The sequence below is a fragment of the Symphalangus syndactylus genome, chromosome 3, assembly GCF_028878055.3.
Source record: "Symphalangus syndactylus isolate Jambi chromosome 3, NHGRI_mSymSyn1-v2.1_pri, whole genome shotgun sequence".
Classification (NCBI taxonomy): Eukaryota; Metazoa; Chordata; class Mammalia; order Primates; family Hylobatidae; genus Symphalangus; species Symphalangus syndactylus.
Window position 1 is genome coordinate 88155246 of NC_072425.2, and position 14879 is coordinate 88170124.

The following is a 14879-nucleotide window of genomic DNA, read 5'->3' on the forward strand; positions in this document are numbered from 1 at the left end:
GTACACATGGACACAAAGAAAAGAACAACAGACACTGTGGTCTTCTTGAGGGTGGAGGGTGGCAGGAGGGTGAGAACTAAAGAACAACATATCGGATACTATGCTGATTACGTGGGTAACAAACTCTCTGTATACCAAACTCCCATGACACACAATTTACCTAGGTAACAAACCAGTACATGTACCCCTTGAATCTAAGATAAAAATTGGAAAGATAAAAAAGTTTAGATTTGCGGGGCTGAACATGCATTACCTACTTGGAGACTGTTTTCTAGATTAAATCCTTGATAACAACAGCTTTTTCTAGAAGTCAGGCTCAAAGAAAATTAAAGTTATTCAACATTTCTAATGTACTGGGTACTGTTTCAGACTTCACTCTATTTACTATTCTGAGAAAACATTTTAAAGGGTCCATTTTTGAGGCATAATAAATCTAAGTACTGGCAGCCAGCCTGCAGATGTGACAAATCGCACAGCTCATGCACCTAGAAAGTCACAAAAAGTGAACAGAATGTAGAGAATGGGTAAGCCCCTAAAAGGGAAGAAAGTTTCATTGTTGGGAAATCAAAACTTAAGCGGATAAAGGGACCAGTATAACCTTATAAGAGGGATAATGAAACTTAGGCAATGTCCGTGAGAATTGTAACCCCATAGTACTCAACTAATGAGGAACTGGGGGAAGAACTTACATGCTAGGAGACAAATGACCTGCTGTAACTCCCCTGGGTGTGCCTGCCTACCAGACACCCAATCTTGCAAAAACGCCATTAAAAGTCTTGCTTCCACTGTTCTTCATGTCTCCAAGTCCCTTCTTTGGGTTCGGACGGTAAAATGTGTTTCTCACAAACTTGGGGACTCGTCTGGGATCTCTGCCTGTGTAGAGTAGGACTCCAGCCGAGAGTGGAAACACGTCCCACACAATTTAAGTGGCCCACTCTGTCCAGGCATCCTGGATCCCTGCAGAGGCCATAAACAAACCCAAGACTGTTATTCAGGAGGCAGTGGAGGCAACACAGGGAGAAAAGCAGGTACCTTGGCAACCAGGAAACATCATGCACGAGCCAAGGGAGGAAAATTGGACTACAAGTACTGCCTTGGTGGTTGGGCATTTTCAGAGGTCAAGTGTGTGTAACTGAGATATAACATAGATATGAAGCAAGTGCGGAGTTCAAATCCCAATCCATAGTTCTGTTCTCCCACGAGGGACATGTCCAGAGACAGGCAAAGCAATTGGGGTGTGCAAGAAACCTCCAGTAGTGGGGGGTTGAGTACACAGGGAAAAGCTTGGACTCAAAAGACTGACCAAAAATGGGAGACAGAAATTCTAGGCCTATGGGCCAAAGGAAAGAGGGAGCCAAAGAAACTCCCTCTGACATTCCCCCAGATAGTCCTTTGGGAAGAATGAGGTTTGGAGGGACGACCCTTGAATCAGGGACAACGAAAGGCAAAAGATGATAAAGTGTTGCTGTTTATCTGGCCTAAAGACCCCATTCGTAAGCCTTTAGTCTTTTGGCCTAAGTTTGGCTCAGATAAAAATTGGGTGTGCCAAGCTTTAATTCTCTATATGAATGATAAAACCCCATCCTCACAAGAGGAGATGGGTTACACTCTCTGCTGGATCAAGGAATTAGCCCCCATTTCCCCTTCAAAGAAGAAAAAAAGCCTAGTAAAAAGCTCCTGCCCAGTGAAAAGCCCTGGGACCCCCTATCATCCATACCCCCTCCGTGTGTCTCACAAAATAGGGGACAGGAAAATCAAGAGGCAGCAGGAGGTTTAGAGGAAGAAAGACCTGCAGACCATGGCAGAGTCGAACCAACAGCTCCTTTAAATCCTTATCCAAATTTGAGAAAATAATTAGAATGGTGTAAGAGGGATATTGAGAACTTCCCTATCCCTTCCACACAGCAGACATCCAGCATAATCCCTCTTAGGGAAGCTCCCATAGACAGGGAGAGATTGGCTTTGTAAATACTCCTCTTACAAGTACTGAAGTTAGGAATTTCAAGAAGGAGATGAAACTACTTCTAAAACATCCCCTGGGTTTAGCAAACCAGCTGAACCAATTCCTAGAATTCAGCTTTTACACCTGGGCTGAAATGATGTCTATCACAAGTATCCTTTTCACAGGAAAAGAAAGGGGAATGATTAGGAGAGGGGCCACAACCATCTGGGAGAGGTAACAACCCGCCCGGCAAGAAGTCTTGCCAGTTGAACAAAACTTTCCAAATGTCAATCCCAAAGGAGATAATAATGATCCCAGGGGCCAGGTGCAGGGCTCATGCCTGTAATCCCAGCAGGCTGGGAGGCCGAGGTGGGTGGATCACCTGAGGTCAGGGCCTCAAGACCAGCCTAGCCAACATGGCAAAACCTCATCTCTACTAAAAAATACAAAAATTAGCCAGGCATGGTGGTACGCACCTGTAATCTCAGCTACTCAGGAGGCTGCGGCAGGAGAATCACTTAAACCTGGGAGGTGGAGGTTGCAGTGAGCCAAGATTGCACCATTGCACTCCAGCTTGGGCAACAGAGTGAGACTCTCCCTCAAAAAAAAAAAAAAAATCCCAAAGAACAGACACAAATGCAGAACCTCAGGGAACTAATAATAAAAAGGATCAAAAAGTCCACTACTGGGACATGAAAGGTCTCAAAGGCATTGGAGATTCAACAAAAACCAAAAGAGGAAACTTCCTCTGCATTCCTGATTAGATCAGGATTAGATCTAATATATATATATATAGATCTGGATCTAATACTCCAGATTAGATCCAGAGGACCCAGTAGGGCAAGGCCTTTTGAAGGTTAACTTTGTAAGAAAGAGCTGATATTAAAAAAAAATTACAAAGGATTAATGGATGGGATGAGAAACCAATTGAGAAATTACTAAGGGAGGCTCAGAAGGTCTTTGTAGGGAGAGAGGAAAAGAAGCATAAATAAAAATGAAACTCATGGTTCCACTGTGGAAGAGGTAGTCAAAAAAAGGTTAGATCAAGATCCTCCTCGAAGGAGACAAGGAGAATGATAGATTTCGACACAAAGAAAGAAGGGAAATACATGGAAAAGCTCCTAAGACTATGAGGGGATGTTACAAGTATGTAAAGCCAGGGCATTTAAAAAAGGAATGTCCTAAATGGAAAAAAAGAAATGGTGATCCACCTCATGACCGCTGATGAAGACTGGGGGGAGAGTTCCTTCTGAGTAGGTCCCACCAGGAACCCTGAATAAATTTGAAGGTGGGACCCGAGGGAGAAGAAGTGACATTTTTGGTTGATACTGGTGTGGATCACTCCTCCCTAAGTCACCAACCAAGGGGTACAGAACTCTCTAAGGAAAAACTGATAGTATCAGGTAAAAGGGGAGGGATTTCAGGTTCTGATATTCAAGAAAATGTTAATTAGACTGGGACCAAAACAAACTGGTCACTCTTATATGTTCCTAAAGCAGAAACTAACATCCTGGGTGGAAATCTGATTGTGGGATTGGGTTTAGGATTAGGAATAAAGGAAGGACAAATAAAATAATGGGCCTCCCAAAAGAGGAGGAGGAAAGAAAATTAATAACCTTGTTTGGATTAGAAAAGGCAACAGGGGAGAGTTAAAAATCACACCCTTACAAATTAAACTAAAACAACCAAGAGAAGTAGTTTGCAAAAAAAAAAAAAAAAAAAAATCCCATTCATACTGAAGGGAGAAAATATCTCCAACTGGTAATAAAGGGATTAATGAAAAATGGACTATTAAAACCCTGCATGTCACCCGTACAACACTCCAATTCTCTCAGTCAAAAAGCCTAATGGGTTGTTGAGATTGGTGCAAGATCTAAGGGCTATGTATCAAATTGTCCAGACCTACCACCCTGTGGTGCCTAACCCCTACACCCTCCTCAGTAAGATACCCTATGAACATAAGTGGTTCAGTCTGGTGGATCTAAAAGATGTATTCTGGGCATGTCCCTAGACTTTAGGAGTAGAGACCTCTTTGCCTTTAAATAGGAAAATCCTATTAACTGGGAGAAAATAATGGTACTGCTGGACTGTGTTGCCACAAGGTTTCATGGAAGCCCCAAACGTATTTGGTCAAATCTTAGAAAAGGTCCTGGAGAAATTCCAACCTTCCAGGGGAAGCCAGTTGTTATAATACATAGATAATCTTTTAATTTCTGGGGAGAAGAGGGCCGAGATATCAGAAACCACCATAAGCTTAATTTCATAGACGTATGGGGATTGCAAGTCTCTAAGAACAAATTGCAGTTTGTAGAAAAAGAAGTTAAATATTTAGGACACCTAATTAGTAAAGGGAAGTGAAGAATAAACCCGGAAAGAATATCAGGAATAGTGGGTCTGCCTTTGTCTAAGACAAAGAGAGAACTCCAAAAATATTTTAGGTTTAACTGGCTACTGTATGCAATAAATTAACTCATGCTCAAAAAAAGATTCTGTATCTCAAGTTACTAGAAGAGAAACCCGATCCCTTGCAATGGTCCCAAAGGAAATTCAGGCAGTAAAACAGCTAAAGCAGGCCTTCATTACAGGCCTGGTCCTGGCCCTCTCTTCTTTAGAGAAACCATTCCATCTGTTCGTAACAATGGACCAGGGAGCGGCCCTTGGGGTGCTCACTCAAACCTGGGGAGGGAAGAGGGAATCTGTTGCTTTTGCCTCCAAGCTTCTTGATCCTGTCTCTCAGGGGTGGCCCGAATGTGTGCAAGCAGTGCTGCCACAGCCCTGCTGCTAGGAGAGTGGAAAGCTAACCTTCGGTGGGACCCTAACAGTAAGCAACCCACACTGGGTCAGGAATATATTAAGTCAAAAGCCGGGAGATAGTTAACAGATTCTCAGACTCTAAAATATGAAGCCATAGTAGTTAAAAAAATGATTTGCTCATAACAACAAATATTTGCCTAAATCCAGCTGGTTTCCTATGGAAAGGAGAGGAGAAAAAGAGAGACATCAGACCAGAACTGCTTAGATATCACAGAATACCAAATAAAAGTTAGACTAAACCTTAGGGAAGCTCCACTACATGATGGGATAAGGCTGTTTGTGGATAGGTCGTCCCAAGTGATAGATGGCAAGAGACATAATGGCCATGCTGTCATTGATGGGAATAAACACTCCTTGTGTGAGAAAGGTAGATTACCTAATGGCTGGTCAGCCCAAACCTGTGAATTATATGGTCTTAACCAGGCCCTAAAGCTCCTTAAAGCCCAAGAAGGCACTGTATACATGGATTCTAAATATGCCTGTGGGGTGGTACACACTTTTGGAAAAATCTGGACAGAGTGGGGCCTAATAAATAGCAGGGGAAAAGAATTGGTACATGGGGAACTGGCCAAACAGGTTTTAGAAAGGCTCCTGCTTCCAGCAGAGGTAACCACAGTTCATGTAAATGGTCATCAAAAAGGGAACACTATAGAAGCTACAGGAAACAAGCTTGCAGATGGTGCTGCTGAGCAAGCCTCCCTGGAGAAAGAAATTAGGACTATTTAGCCTGATCCCAGACATCCCTAAGGTAGTATTAAGGCCCCAGTTTACCAGAGAGAAGACGGAAGAATTAGACAGGATAGGGGTCAAACTGAAGATGGCAAATTGGTACTTCTTGATGGGAGAGAAATAAGTAAACTCCATGAGAAAACTAATATCTATATTACACAAAGGGAGTCTTTGGGGACCCCAGGCTCCATGTGATGCAATAGTTAGGAATTATGGGTGTATATAGGGATTTATACCCTCACTAAATAAGTATGTGGAAATTGTGTAACTTGTCAAAAGACAAACAAAAAGGTAATTATAAAACAGGCCATGGGAGAAAGACCTTCTAGACTAAGATTATTTGAAAGCATTCAAGCAAATTTCACAGAAATGCCCAAAGTAGAAAGACTAAAGAATTTACTGATAATCGTAAATCACCTTTCTGGCTGGGTGGAAGCCTTTCCCCTTCCATAGTCACCACTGGGAATGTGGTCAAAATAATATTAAAACAGGTTGTACCTAGATTTGGCCTCATGGAAAATATTAATCCTGACAATGGGAGCCACTTTACCTCAAGGGTGTTAAGGGGAATTATGGAAGGTTTCAAATTAAATGGGATTATCACACCCCTTGGCATCCCCCTTCCTCTGGAAAGGTAGAAAGAATGAATCAAACTCTCCAAAAGCATGTCACCAAACTAATCTTAAAAACTAAATGCCTTGAACCAAATGTCTCCCACTAGCACTCCCTAGGATTAGAACAGCCCCAAGAAAAGACTTGGGATTATCCCTCTACAAGTTATTATATGAGATCCTATATTTAGGCACAGCTAGACATCTCCCTACTATGGAAACCAAGGATCAATTCTTAAGAAATTATATACTGGGCATATACTCCACTCTGTTATCCCTTAGGTTAAAAGGACTTCTGACTCAAACTTCACCTCTTGAGTTCATGGCTCACTACTTCCAGCCTGGCAACTTGGTGCTGACCAAGACATGGAAAGAAGACAAGCTCCACCCAAGCTGAGAAGGTCCCTGTCGAGTGCTCCTGACCACTGAGCTGGCTGTGCAGACAGCTAAACGGGGGTGAACTCACTATACTCAAGTCAAGGGACTGGGTAAAAAAAAATGGAAGGGAGAAAAAAAGACGAATGTAAAGTGCACCGGTCACCTAAGGAACCCTTCAAGTTAACTCAGAAAAATCTAAAAAGAAAACATGGGCTGGCCCCATTTTGGAAGTTAATATGGCTGGGATGGGCTACTATACAAACAGCAGGTCAAAATGGAAACTGGCAGGGGACTCCTCCCTGCCCAATCAGGTTGCTTATTAATGTAACCAAGATGGTAGCACCCCAAACTATAAGACTTAATGCCTGCCAGGTTTTACCTTGCGGGAATGTGGAAAATCAGAAACAGCTCTCTCAAGTGGATAAATATCTTTTCCCTGAACCAAATACAGGTTATAGTAGAATATCACCCTGCCTTAGCTGGGATAATATATGGTGGACTACCGAATTTCAGGGTTGGACAGTAAACATGGGGTGGGTAACTCCAGCCTGGTGACCCTTAAAGAATAAATTACATCTGTCCAAGGGCTCCCCACCAAGTAACTGCCAGAATTTAAAATGTAATCCTATTCTCATCACCATTGATAATCACCAGCTCTTCTAAACCAAGAACCAAAAGTAGCATCTCAGTTATATGGGTTGGTGCAAACACCACAGGGAAAAAACCCCTAGGGTAATTTGTTCTGAAACTAATAAAAAACTCAACCCCCCATTTGCCTGGGACTACTCCAACTCCAAACCCTAATAAACACTTTAGTTCACCAAATAATGACCCTAAAAGGGTAAAAATAATTAAGGTAAAGGATTTAAAGCAAACCTTAGAAATCGAGACAGAGTATGGGAATATGAATGCCTGGGTCAAACTTTTAGTACGAGCCCTCAACAAGAGTAGCTTTTATGCATGTGCTGTGGAACAACTTCAGGCACAGGTGGTTCTGTTTCCTCTAGGATGGAATACCAATCCTAAAGAAATGCACTGTGTGTTGGCTCTATACCAGCACAGGATGCATGGGGAAATGAGACTTATAAAAGTCTGTCATTGGCTGGTACAGTGGCTCATGCCTGTATTCCCAGGATTTTGGGAGCCCAAGGTGAGTGGATCACCTGAGGTCAGGGGTTCGAGACCAGCCTGGCCAACATGGTGAAACCGTGTCTCTACTAAAAATACAAAAAATTAGACAGGCGCAGTGGTGCCTGTAATCCCAGCTACTCAGGAGGCTGAGGTAGGAGAACTGCTTGAACTGGGGAGGCAGAGGTTGCAGTGAGCCGAGATTGAGCCATTGCACTCCAGCCTGGGCAACAAGAGCAAAACTCCATCTCAAAAAAAAAAAAAAAAAAAAAAAAGCCTGTCATTGCTCTTTCCTGCATTGCGGAGGTCAGATCCCAGAGCAATTCCCTCGTTCTCCATAGGGAATATGAACCACTTCTCTTGCCTCTCTAGGCAGGGGGCAAAGTTCAATAAGCCCATAGGAGAACTCTCAACTTGTATCCACTTCCTAAACATCACGAGTGAGTCAGGCAATGGCAATTACCCAGCTCTCCATATGCCCCAGGCTAATGTCTGGTGGTATTGTGGGAAAAGGAACCTCTGTAACCTGTTACCATCCAGTTGGATCAGGACTTGTGCTTTAGTCCAATTGCCTTCACTCTGGCATTTCCTAAGATACCCGAAAATACATATGGCCACCAAAATTGGAGATATTTGACAAATTCTTTTAATCCCAATATATATGTTAACTCAGTAGGTGTCCCTAGGGGAGTGCCTAATAAATTTAAGGCCCAAAACCAAAGAGCTCTGGGTTTAAATTAGAACTCTTGTGGTAGTCAACTATTAATAAAAATGTGGATTAAATTAACTATATCTATTATATTCAACAAAAATTCATCAGTTATACCAAGGACGCCCTCAAAGGGGTAGCTAGCCAGTTAAATGCCACCAGTCAAATAGCCTGAGAAAACAGGCTTGCACTAGACATGATACCAGAAGAAAAAGGGGGTGTATGTGTTACGCTGGGTGGGAAGTGTTGTATTTTCATTCCCAAGAATACCACCCCAGATGGCACCATCACAAAAACTTTACCAGAACAACCCTAGCCAACAAACTAGCAAAAAATGCTGAAATTAATAACCCATTAATGGGTTGGGTAGAAGGTTGTTTTAAAAAATGAAAAGGTATGATAGGTTCAATCCTTACATCTCTCGTAATTGTGGCAGGAGTCTTAACAGCAGTGGGATGTTGTAATCCCCCGTGTAAGGGGACTAGCACAAAAATTAAAATAAATATTAATAAACAAATGTGCATAACTTACTAGAAAAATAACCTGCTACTATTAGAAACCAAATTAAACTTGCTCACCCATAAGGAAAAAAGTAACCAACTTTTAGAGTGATTCAAGAACCAAAAGGGTTTAGATAAAAATAAAACTAAAGAAAGTAAATAGAAAAGAGGAGGGAATTTGTGAGAAAACATTTTATACGGTCCATTTTCAAGGCATGATAAATCTAAGTTCTGGCAGCCAGCCTGAGGATATGACGAACCTCATGGCTCATGCACCTAGAAAGTCATGATAAGTGAACAGAATGTAGAAGAGGAGTCAGCCCATAAAAGGGAAGAAAGTTTCATTATTGGGAAATCAAGAATTAAGTGAGGAAGGGGGCCAGGGTATATCCTTATAAGGGGCATAATGAAACTTAGGAAATGTCCAGGAATATTGTAACCCCATAGTACTCAACCAATGAGGAACTGGGAGAGGGGCTTACATGGTAGGAGGTAAATTACCAGCTGTAACTGCCCTGGGTGTGCCTGCCTACCACACACCCGATCTTGCAAGACCACAATTAAGTCTTGCTTCTGCTGTTCTGCGTGTCTCTGAGTCCATCCTTTGGGTTTGGAAGGATAAATGTGTTTCTCACATTATTCCATGACAAAGCCAACTTCTTTTAAAACTTAATGTCTGTGTCATGAGCTGTGGATAAAACACTATGAAATTCTGAGCCACATGCTCTGGAAAGCAATTAGTAACTCAAACAGCTAAAGTATCTCTAGAAATATCATTTAAAACAAATAGACCTGAGATGTACTTACTAATCACAACAAATTTTATCAAATATATACAAAGTAAGTCAATTAATTTGAGGGTTTGTCTTATTTTAGTTGTAAGTTTGTGTAGTTTTTGCATTTGTAAGAAAAATAAACTTTCTCTATGAACCAAAGTAAGGTTCACTAAGGACATATACACCTATAGATAAAAGAGCAAATGTGCCTTTGCTGTGGATCTCTTTACTTACCTTCTGTTTCTTTTTTTAAACTGTGGGGTTTCTCTTTATGACAGTTCTTAAACCATTCAATACAATTACTGAGGAAACACTTTCAAAATACAGAAGCCTGGGCCCCTCTAGATTTTTTTAAATTGGAATTTCCAAGGATGGGGCCCAGATATTGACTGAGAAGAACCAAATGATATTTTCTTTATGTCTTAGTAAGCATTCACAATTATTGTTTCTTTTGAAATGTGGGCCAACATGATACATAAAGAAATAACCATATGACATTTTATATACTTTTGCTAAGTATAATTATATAATACAATCTGGTGGCAAATAACAACATATGGAAACACATCATAATGTTGAGGAGCAGGCATACCTTTTTCAGAATGTTAAGCGGATCCTGGTAATGAGATAAAGAAAGAGTAGAGAAATCTGAAAAAGGCTTGTATCTTCTGTTGCCGGACACAGATAGTAGAGCAAGAATTTCATAGTGTAGCCCTGCCCCTCCAAGTTCCAGCTGATGGTGGTCTAGATTCACATATTGAACCAAAGTCATCAGATTCAGTTCAATTAAAATCTGAGCACCTGCTGCATACCAAAAATTGTTGCTGGTACTGAAGTTAAAAGATTGTCTTCCTAGCACCTCCCTGAAATCAGCTAAAGCCAATTAAATTCAACAGGAGCGAAGGGAAACCCAGGCAGGGTACGGGAGTTAGGGGTGAGAGACTTTGGTTAGTCCAGCAGGAAAATACCTCCCTTCAAAAAGACAGAAGAAGAGACTCAAAAAGTAGAAGAGGTGTGACCATGAGAGACTGGTAAATAACTAGTAATAAATATGTCAGCAACTTTTCCTACCTTAAATACCGGCCTTGGCAGGACTACACTGATTGCAGAGGTGTGATTTAGAAATTGGCCTTGTAGACAGATATCTAACCCAGTGGTCCCAAAGCTCACTGTACATTAGAATCACCTGGGAATCTTAAACAACTGCTGCTCCTTGGCTCCCATTCAGGACGTTCTAAATTAACTGGTATGGGTGTGACCTGGGGCATTGTGTTAAAAGTTCCCCCAGGTGATTCTAATGTTCAGCAAAGTTTGAGAGCCAGGTTCTAGTTCCATGGAAAGTGGTTATTTGGCAGTTGTTTTTCAAAGCTAGTCCACAAACAAAGAGCATCAGCATCAGGTTAAAAATGCAGAACCTTGGGCTCCACTCTAGAATGAATGAACCAGCCTCTTTCACAAAATCCTAGGCAGTTCTTATGCACATTAAAGTGTCAGTAACATTGGTTGAAGACTATTTCTCTATTTTAAGAGGAGAAAAAGAAATTTTAAGAACCATTTCTAACACTTTCATCACCTTTTCCCATTATCTGCCATGAGTGAACCTTAGTCCTTAACTGTTAGTTTCTAACAAGTATAAAAAGGAACTGATAATACTCATTTTCAAAGTGTAAATTTGTCTCTACTCAATGTGAAGTTTAAAACCTACTGCTAAGGTGCAAGAGCCTATTCAAGTTGCTTTTTATTTGCTTCTATTATCTTGGAAGGAAGAAAGGGAGAGAATGATCCCTGCAATTGCCACCTGTTGAGTATTAGCATCAGTAAGCATGAGCTCCTTTCAGAACAGTCTAGATGTTATGACTCCATCCACCTGGCTAGAGACTCCTGACTTCCACAAGCTTTTTTTTTTTTTTTTTTTTTTTTTACCACCCCCATCCCCTTCCCTTTCCCTCCTAGCTCTTCTTTTTTTAATTATCAGAGTTGTCCTAAATAATTCCAAATGTCATGGAGATAAGTGAAAGCATTAAATATTAAAGACAGACCAGTACCTCATCGAGGAAAGCAGATACATGTCCAAGAGACAATGCAGGTAACTCTCCAAATAAAACCACTTGAGAAAAGTCATTTACTCCAATGCTTTCAGTAATCTTCTTGGAAATAAAAACAAGTTTATGGTTTGCATCTCTTGGAATCTAAAACAAGAGCAAGATAATTAGTTCAAGTAGTTTTCTTGTTAACAAGCAGGATTTACTATATCCAACTTGTAGCTGTATTGCTAGCAGAAGAAACAAAACCTGGCGTCTTGCCTCCGCTATAAACAAGGTCCTTCTACCGCTCTTCCCTAGTATGCAGAGAGTATATACAGTTTTCTTTGTTCTTTTATAATGCTAATTTCACAGCATTACCGGTGTGGAAATACCACCTTTTAAAGGCATGCCAATTATACCAGATCATTATATACCAAAAAAAATCTTATAACTAAAAACAAGGAGCACGTAGGCACGTAGAATGTTTCAATCCTAAGGGGTTATTTTTTATACTCTTCTCTGGTTTGGAAATTAGCCAAACTGAGATAAAGACAGGCCCAAGAGGTTAATTTGTATTTCTATCAAAGAATAGAAATGTATAACCAAAACATGCTAACATTTCCACAACTACTGAGTCATTCTATTGAACATTATAATAACTATTTAACTTAGGTAATACTAGAGTTGTGTTCTATCGCCTTGTCTACTGACAAACTTATTTTAAAGTTACAATTAGGAAAGTCCTAAAACAAAAGAATTCAAAATTCACAATACCCTAAGGCAGCCTTCCTATTACTCTCTTCTCTGAGATCCTATTTCCCAACTATTACAATGACCACAGCTAGTGATAAAACGATATAACATGTTAAAGTGAGCATTAAGCTACTTAAAAATTGTGCATCTTGCTCCAAACTCATCATACTTGAAAAATACTAAATACAAGTGCTGTACATTAGGTGATACGTTAACCTTTTAGTGGACAAATCATCTAAATTCAAAAAGAAAAAAGAAAGGAAGAAAAAGGAAGGAAGGAGGGAACTGCTCCCTCTAAATATTCAGTAAACACCCATGTGTGCAGAGATTGCATGGGCATTCCTTTTTAAGGACTCAATGTTTTTGCCTGGGGTGAAAAGTGTTGTTGGCAATCAAAATACGTGACAAGTTACATGCGCTCTGCCAAACACCACATTTTTTAAAGGATGTGACTCCAGAGTGACCCATGAGCAACTGAAACGCAAGTTTTTTGGCACAGAAAGCCCACCTTGCGCCTAACACCCAAGCAGCTAAAGAAAGCGCTGGTTTTCTTGCATCATCCTGGTGGAACAGGCTCAACGGGGGATTCTCGGTCAGATACAAACTGCTGACCTAGGAAACTAACCTGCAGCTGCTGAACTGCAGAGTGGGTGCACGTGGGGAGGAGTCCTGCGGGCCTCAGGATGGGGACTTCAAGCCAAGTTTGTTAAAGTGCCCGAGTGAGCGCCCCGCGGGAATCCAAAGGGGCGCGACTGGGCTGTCTCCCCTGGTAGTTTTGTTGGATGGGCAGGTGCCCTTGCCCGTCGTCTCTTACCTCCTGGGAAGCCGCTAGGCGCCCCGAGGCGGCGACGCTAAACACAAGACAAGCCGGGCTGGTGCTTTCCAGAAACTGCCCAAGAACCTGCCGGTTGTCCTCGCTTTCCAAATACTGGCTCCATTTCTCCTCCGTGAACCCCAGCATCATCGCCAGGCGGCCGCCGAGGAAGCGCACTCGCGCGTCTTGGGCGAAACTCCGCGCTCTCCTAGCCGCCGCCTCCTCCTCGTTCTGCTGCCCCTCCTCCTCCTCCTCCTCCTCCTCCTCCTCCTCCTCCTCGAGCTCCACAGCGCCCACTGCCTCCAGGCCGGCCCCCGAGGTTAGGCGAAGGGTCGGGGCTTCTCTGAAGTCTCGCGCCTCCCGGGCTGCCACCTGGGCTGCCATTGGGCAACCGTCCGAGGGACCGCGGGGCCGGATGGCTCCTCACCCGAGACTCTGGGCTCCCCGAAGTGAGTGAGGACACCTCCGGAGGCGCCCACCCTCCTCCGCGGTCGCCGCGAGCGCAGACCCTAGTCTCCCACCCGCTGCTACTTAGCAGCCGCGCCACTGCGCACAGCGGTAGCCTCGCAGGTCGAGGCGAAGGCCTGGGACAAGCAGCGCGTCTCGTTTCCCAGGGGACGGTGTCCCCGCCCCAGCCCGCTGGGGGCGGAGTGAGCGCACCTCGCCACCGCCCAGTAGATGCCAAGGCCAAGGCCGAGGGGAGCAGCCCTTAGGCTCTAGGTCCCGAACATGGCCGAGAAGACGCGTGTCCGGGGTGGGTCTGAGCCCCCAGTGCGCTCGCTCCACTGCCCTCCGGCTCCTTCGCCTACTGGACACTTGGTGGGGATCCCAGCATTGGTTAAGTGCTCTGGATGAAGCAATGCTCTCTTGCGCCAAGCTCCGTGCTAATCTCTTACCTTGACTAGTTGACATAATTCCTAGAAAGCCAAGTCTCTGACTGGTCAGTCTTTGTTTTATGGGCAAGGGACTAAGTTACAAAAATAAGTAACAGAGAAGTTTCGGGGCCCAAGTTGAAGGCTGTTTATTATTCACCTTTCCCAAGGTGTCCAAATATTACCAGAAAAGAGCCAGTCCTGCAATTCAACTTGCCTAGTTGTGGGAATCCAAGATCTAAGTACTCGAAGTCCTCCTGATTCCCATCCTCAACCTGGCACTTACTGGAACGTCAGTACACCCAGTAAGAGAACGCACAGTGCCCTTTCGGGATCTCCAAAATGTTCCGAAAATCTATAGATTTATCATTTAATTCAAGAGTAAAAAGGTCAAAGAGAAAAAGCTTCAGATTAAAAACAGTTTCATGATACTGAAATAGGATTTCACTGTGGTCCATTAGTGGCTTTTGTTGAGACTGTTATGTAAATTCTAATTATTAAAGCAACCAGAATTTTGAGGAGTCCTCAACTAAACTTTTAAGTCTCCTTTGTTAATTGTTTATTTCAAACTAAAGTCTTCAATCCCCACCCCTTCCATGGGGGCTACTGAAGGACTGTTGCCCACAATAATCAATTTAATACCTGAATGTTGATAGACATTTCCAGAAGATGAGGCTTCAACAATTTTTTTTCTGTTCAGGATATTAACTGCCCCTGAAAACCATCTACAAGTTTCCAATTATATGATCAGAATCTTGAAATAACACAGGCCCTTGGAAAACTTTGGTAATGATTTCTAACCTGTCAAGGCTGCTTTATATTGTCCATA

At 42.6% G+C, this 14879-nt stretch overlaps 1 protein-coding gene across 1 annotated transcript in view; it reads right to left on the reverse strand.

The window, feature by feature from the left end:
* Positions 1-13739, reverse strand: part of DNAH11 (dynein axonemal heavy chain 11) — a 366891-nt gene extending 353152 nt beyond the window's left edge. The window contains exons 1-2 of the mRNA XM_055272477.2: positions 13179-13739; positions 11633-11776 (exon numbers count right to left, since the gene is read on the reverse strand). Coding sequence (XP_055128452.1) covers positions 11633-11776; positions 13179-13562 — 528 coding nt within the window. The 5' untranslated portion in view covers positions 13563-13739. The remainder of the gene's footprint in view (positions 1-11632; positions 11777-13178) is intronic.
* Between the last annotated feature and the right edge of the window lie 1140 nt (positions 13740-14879).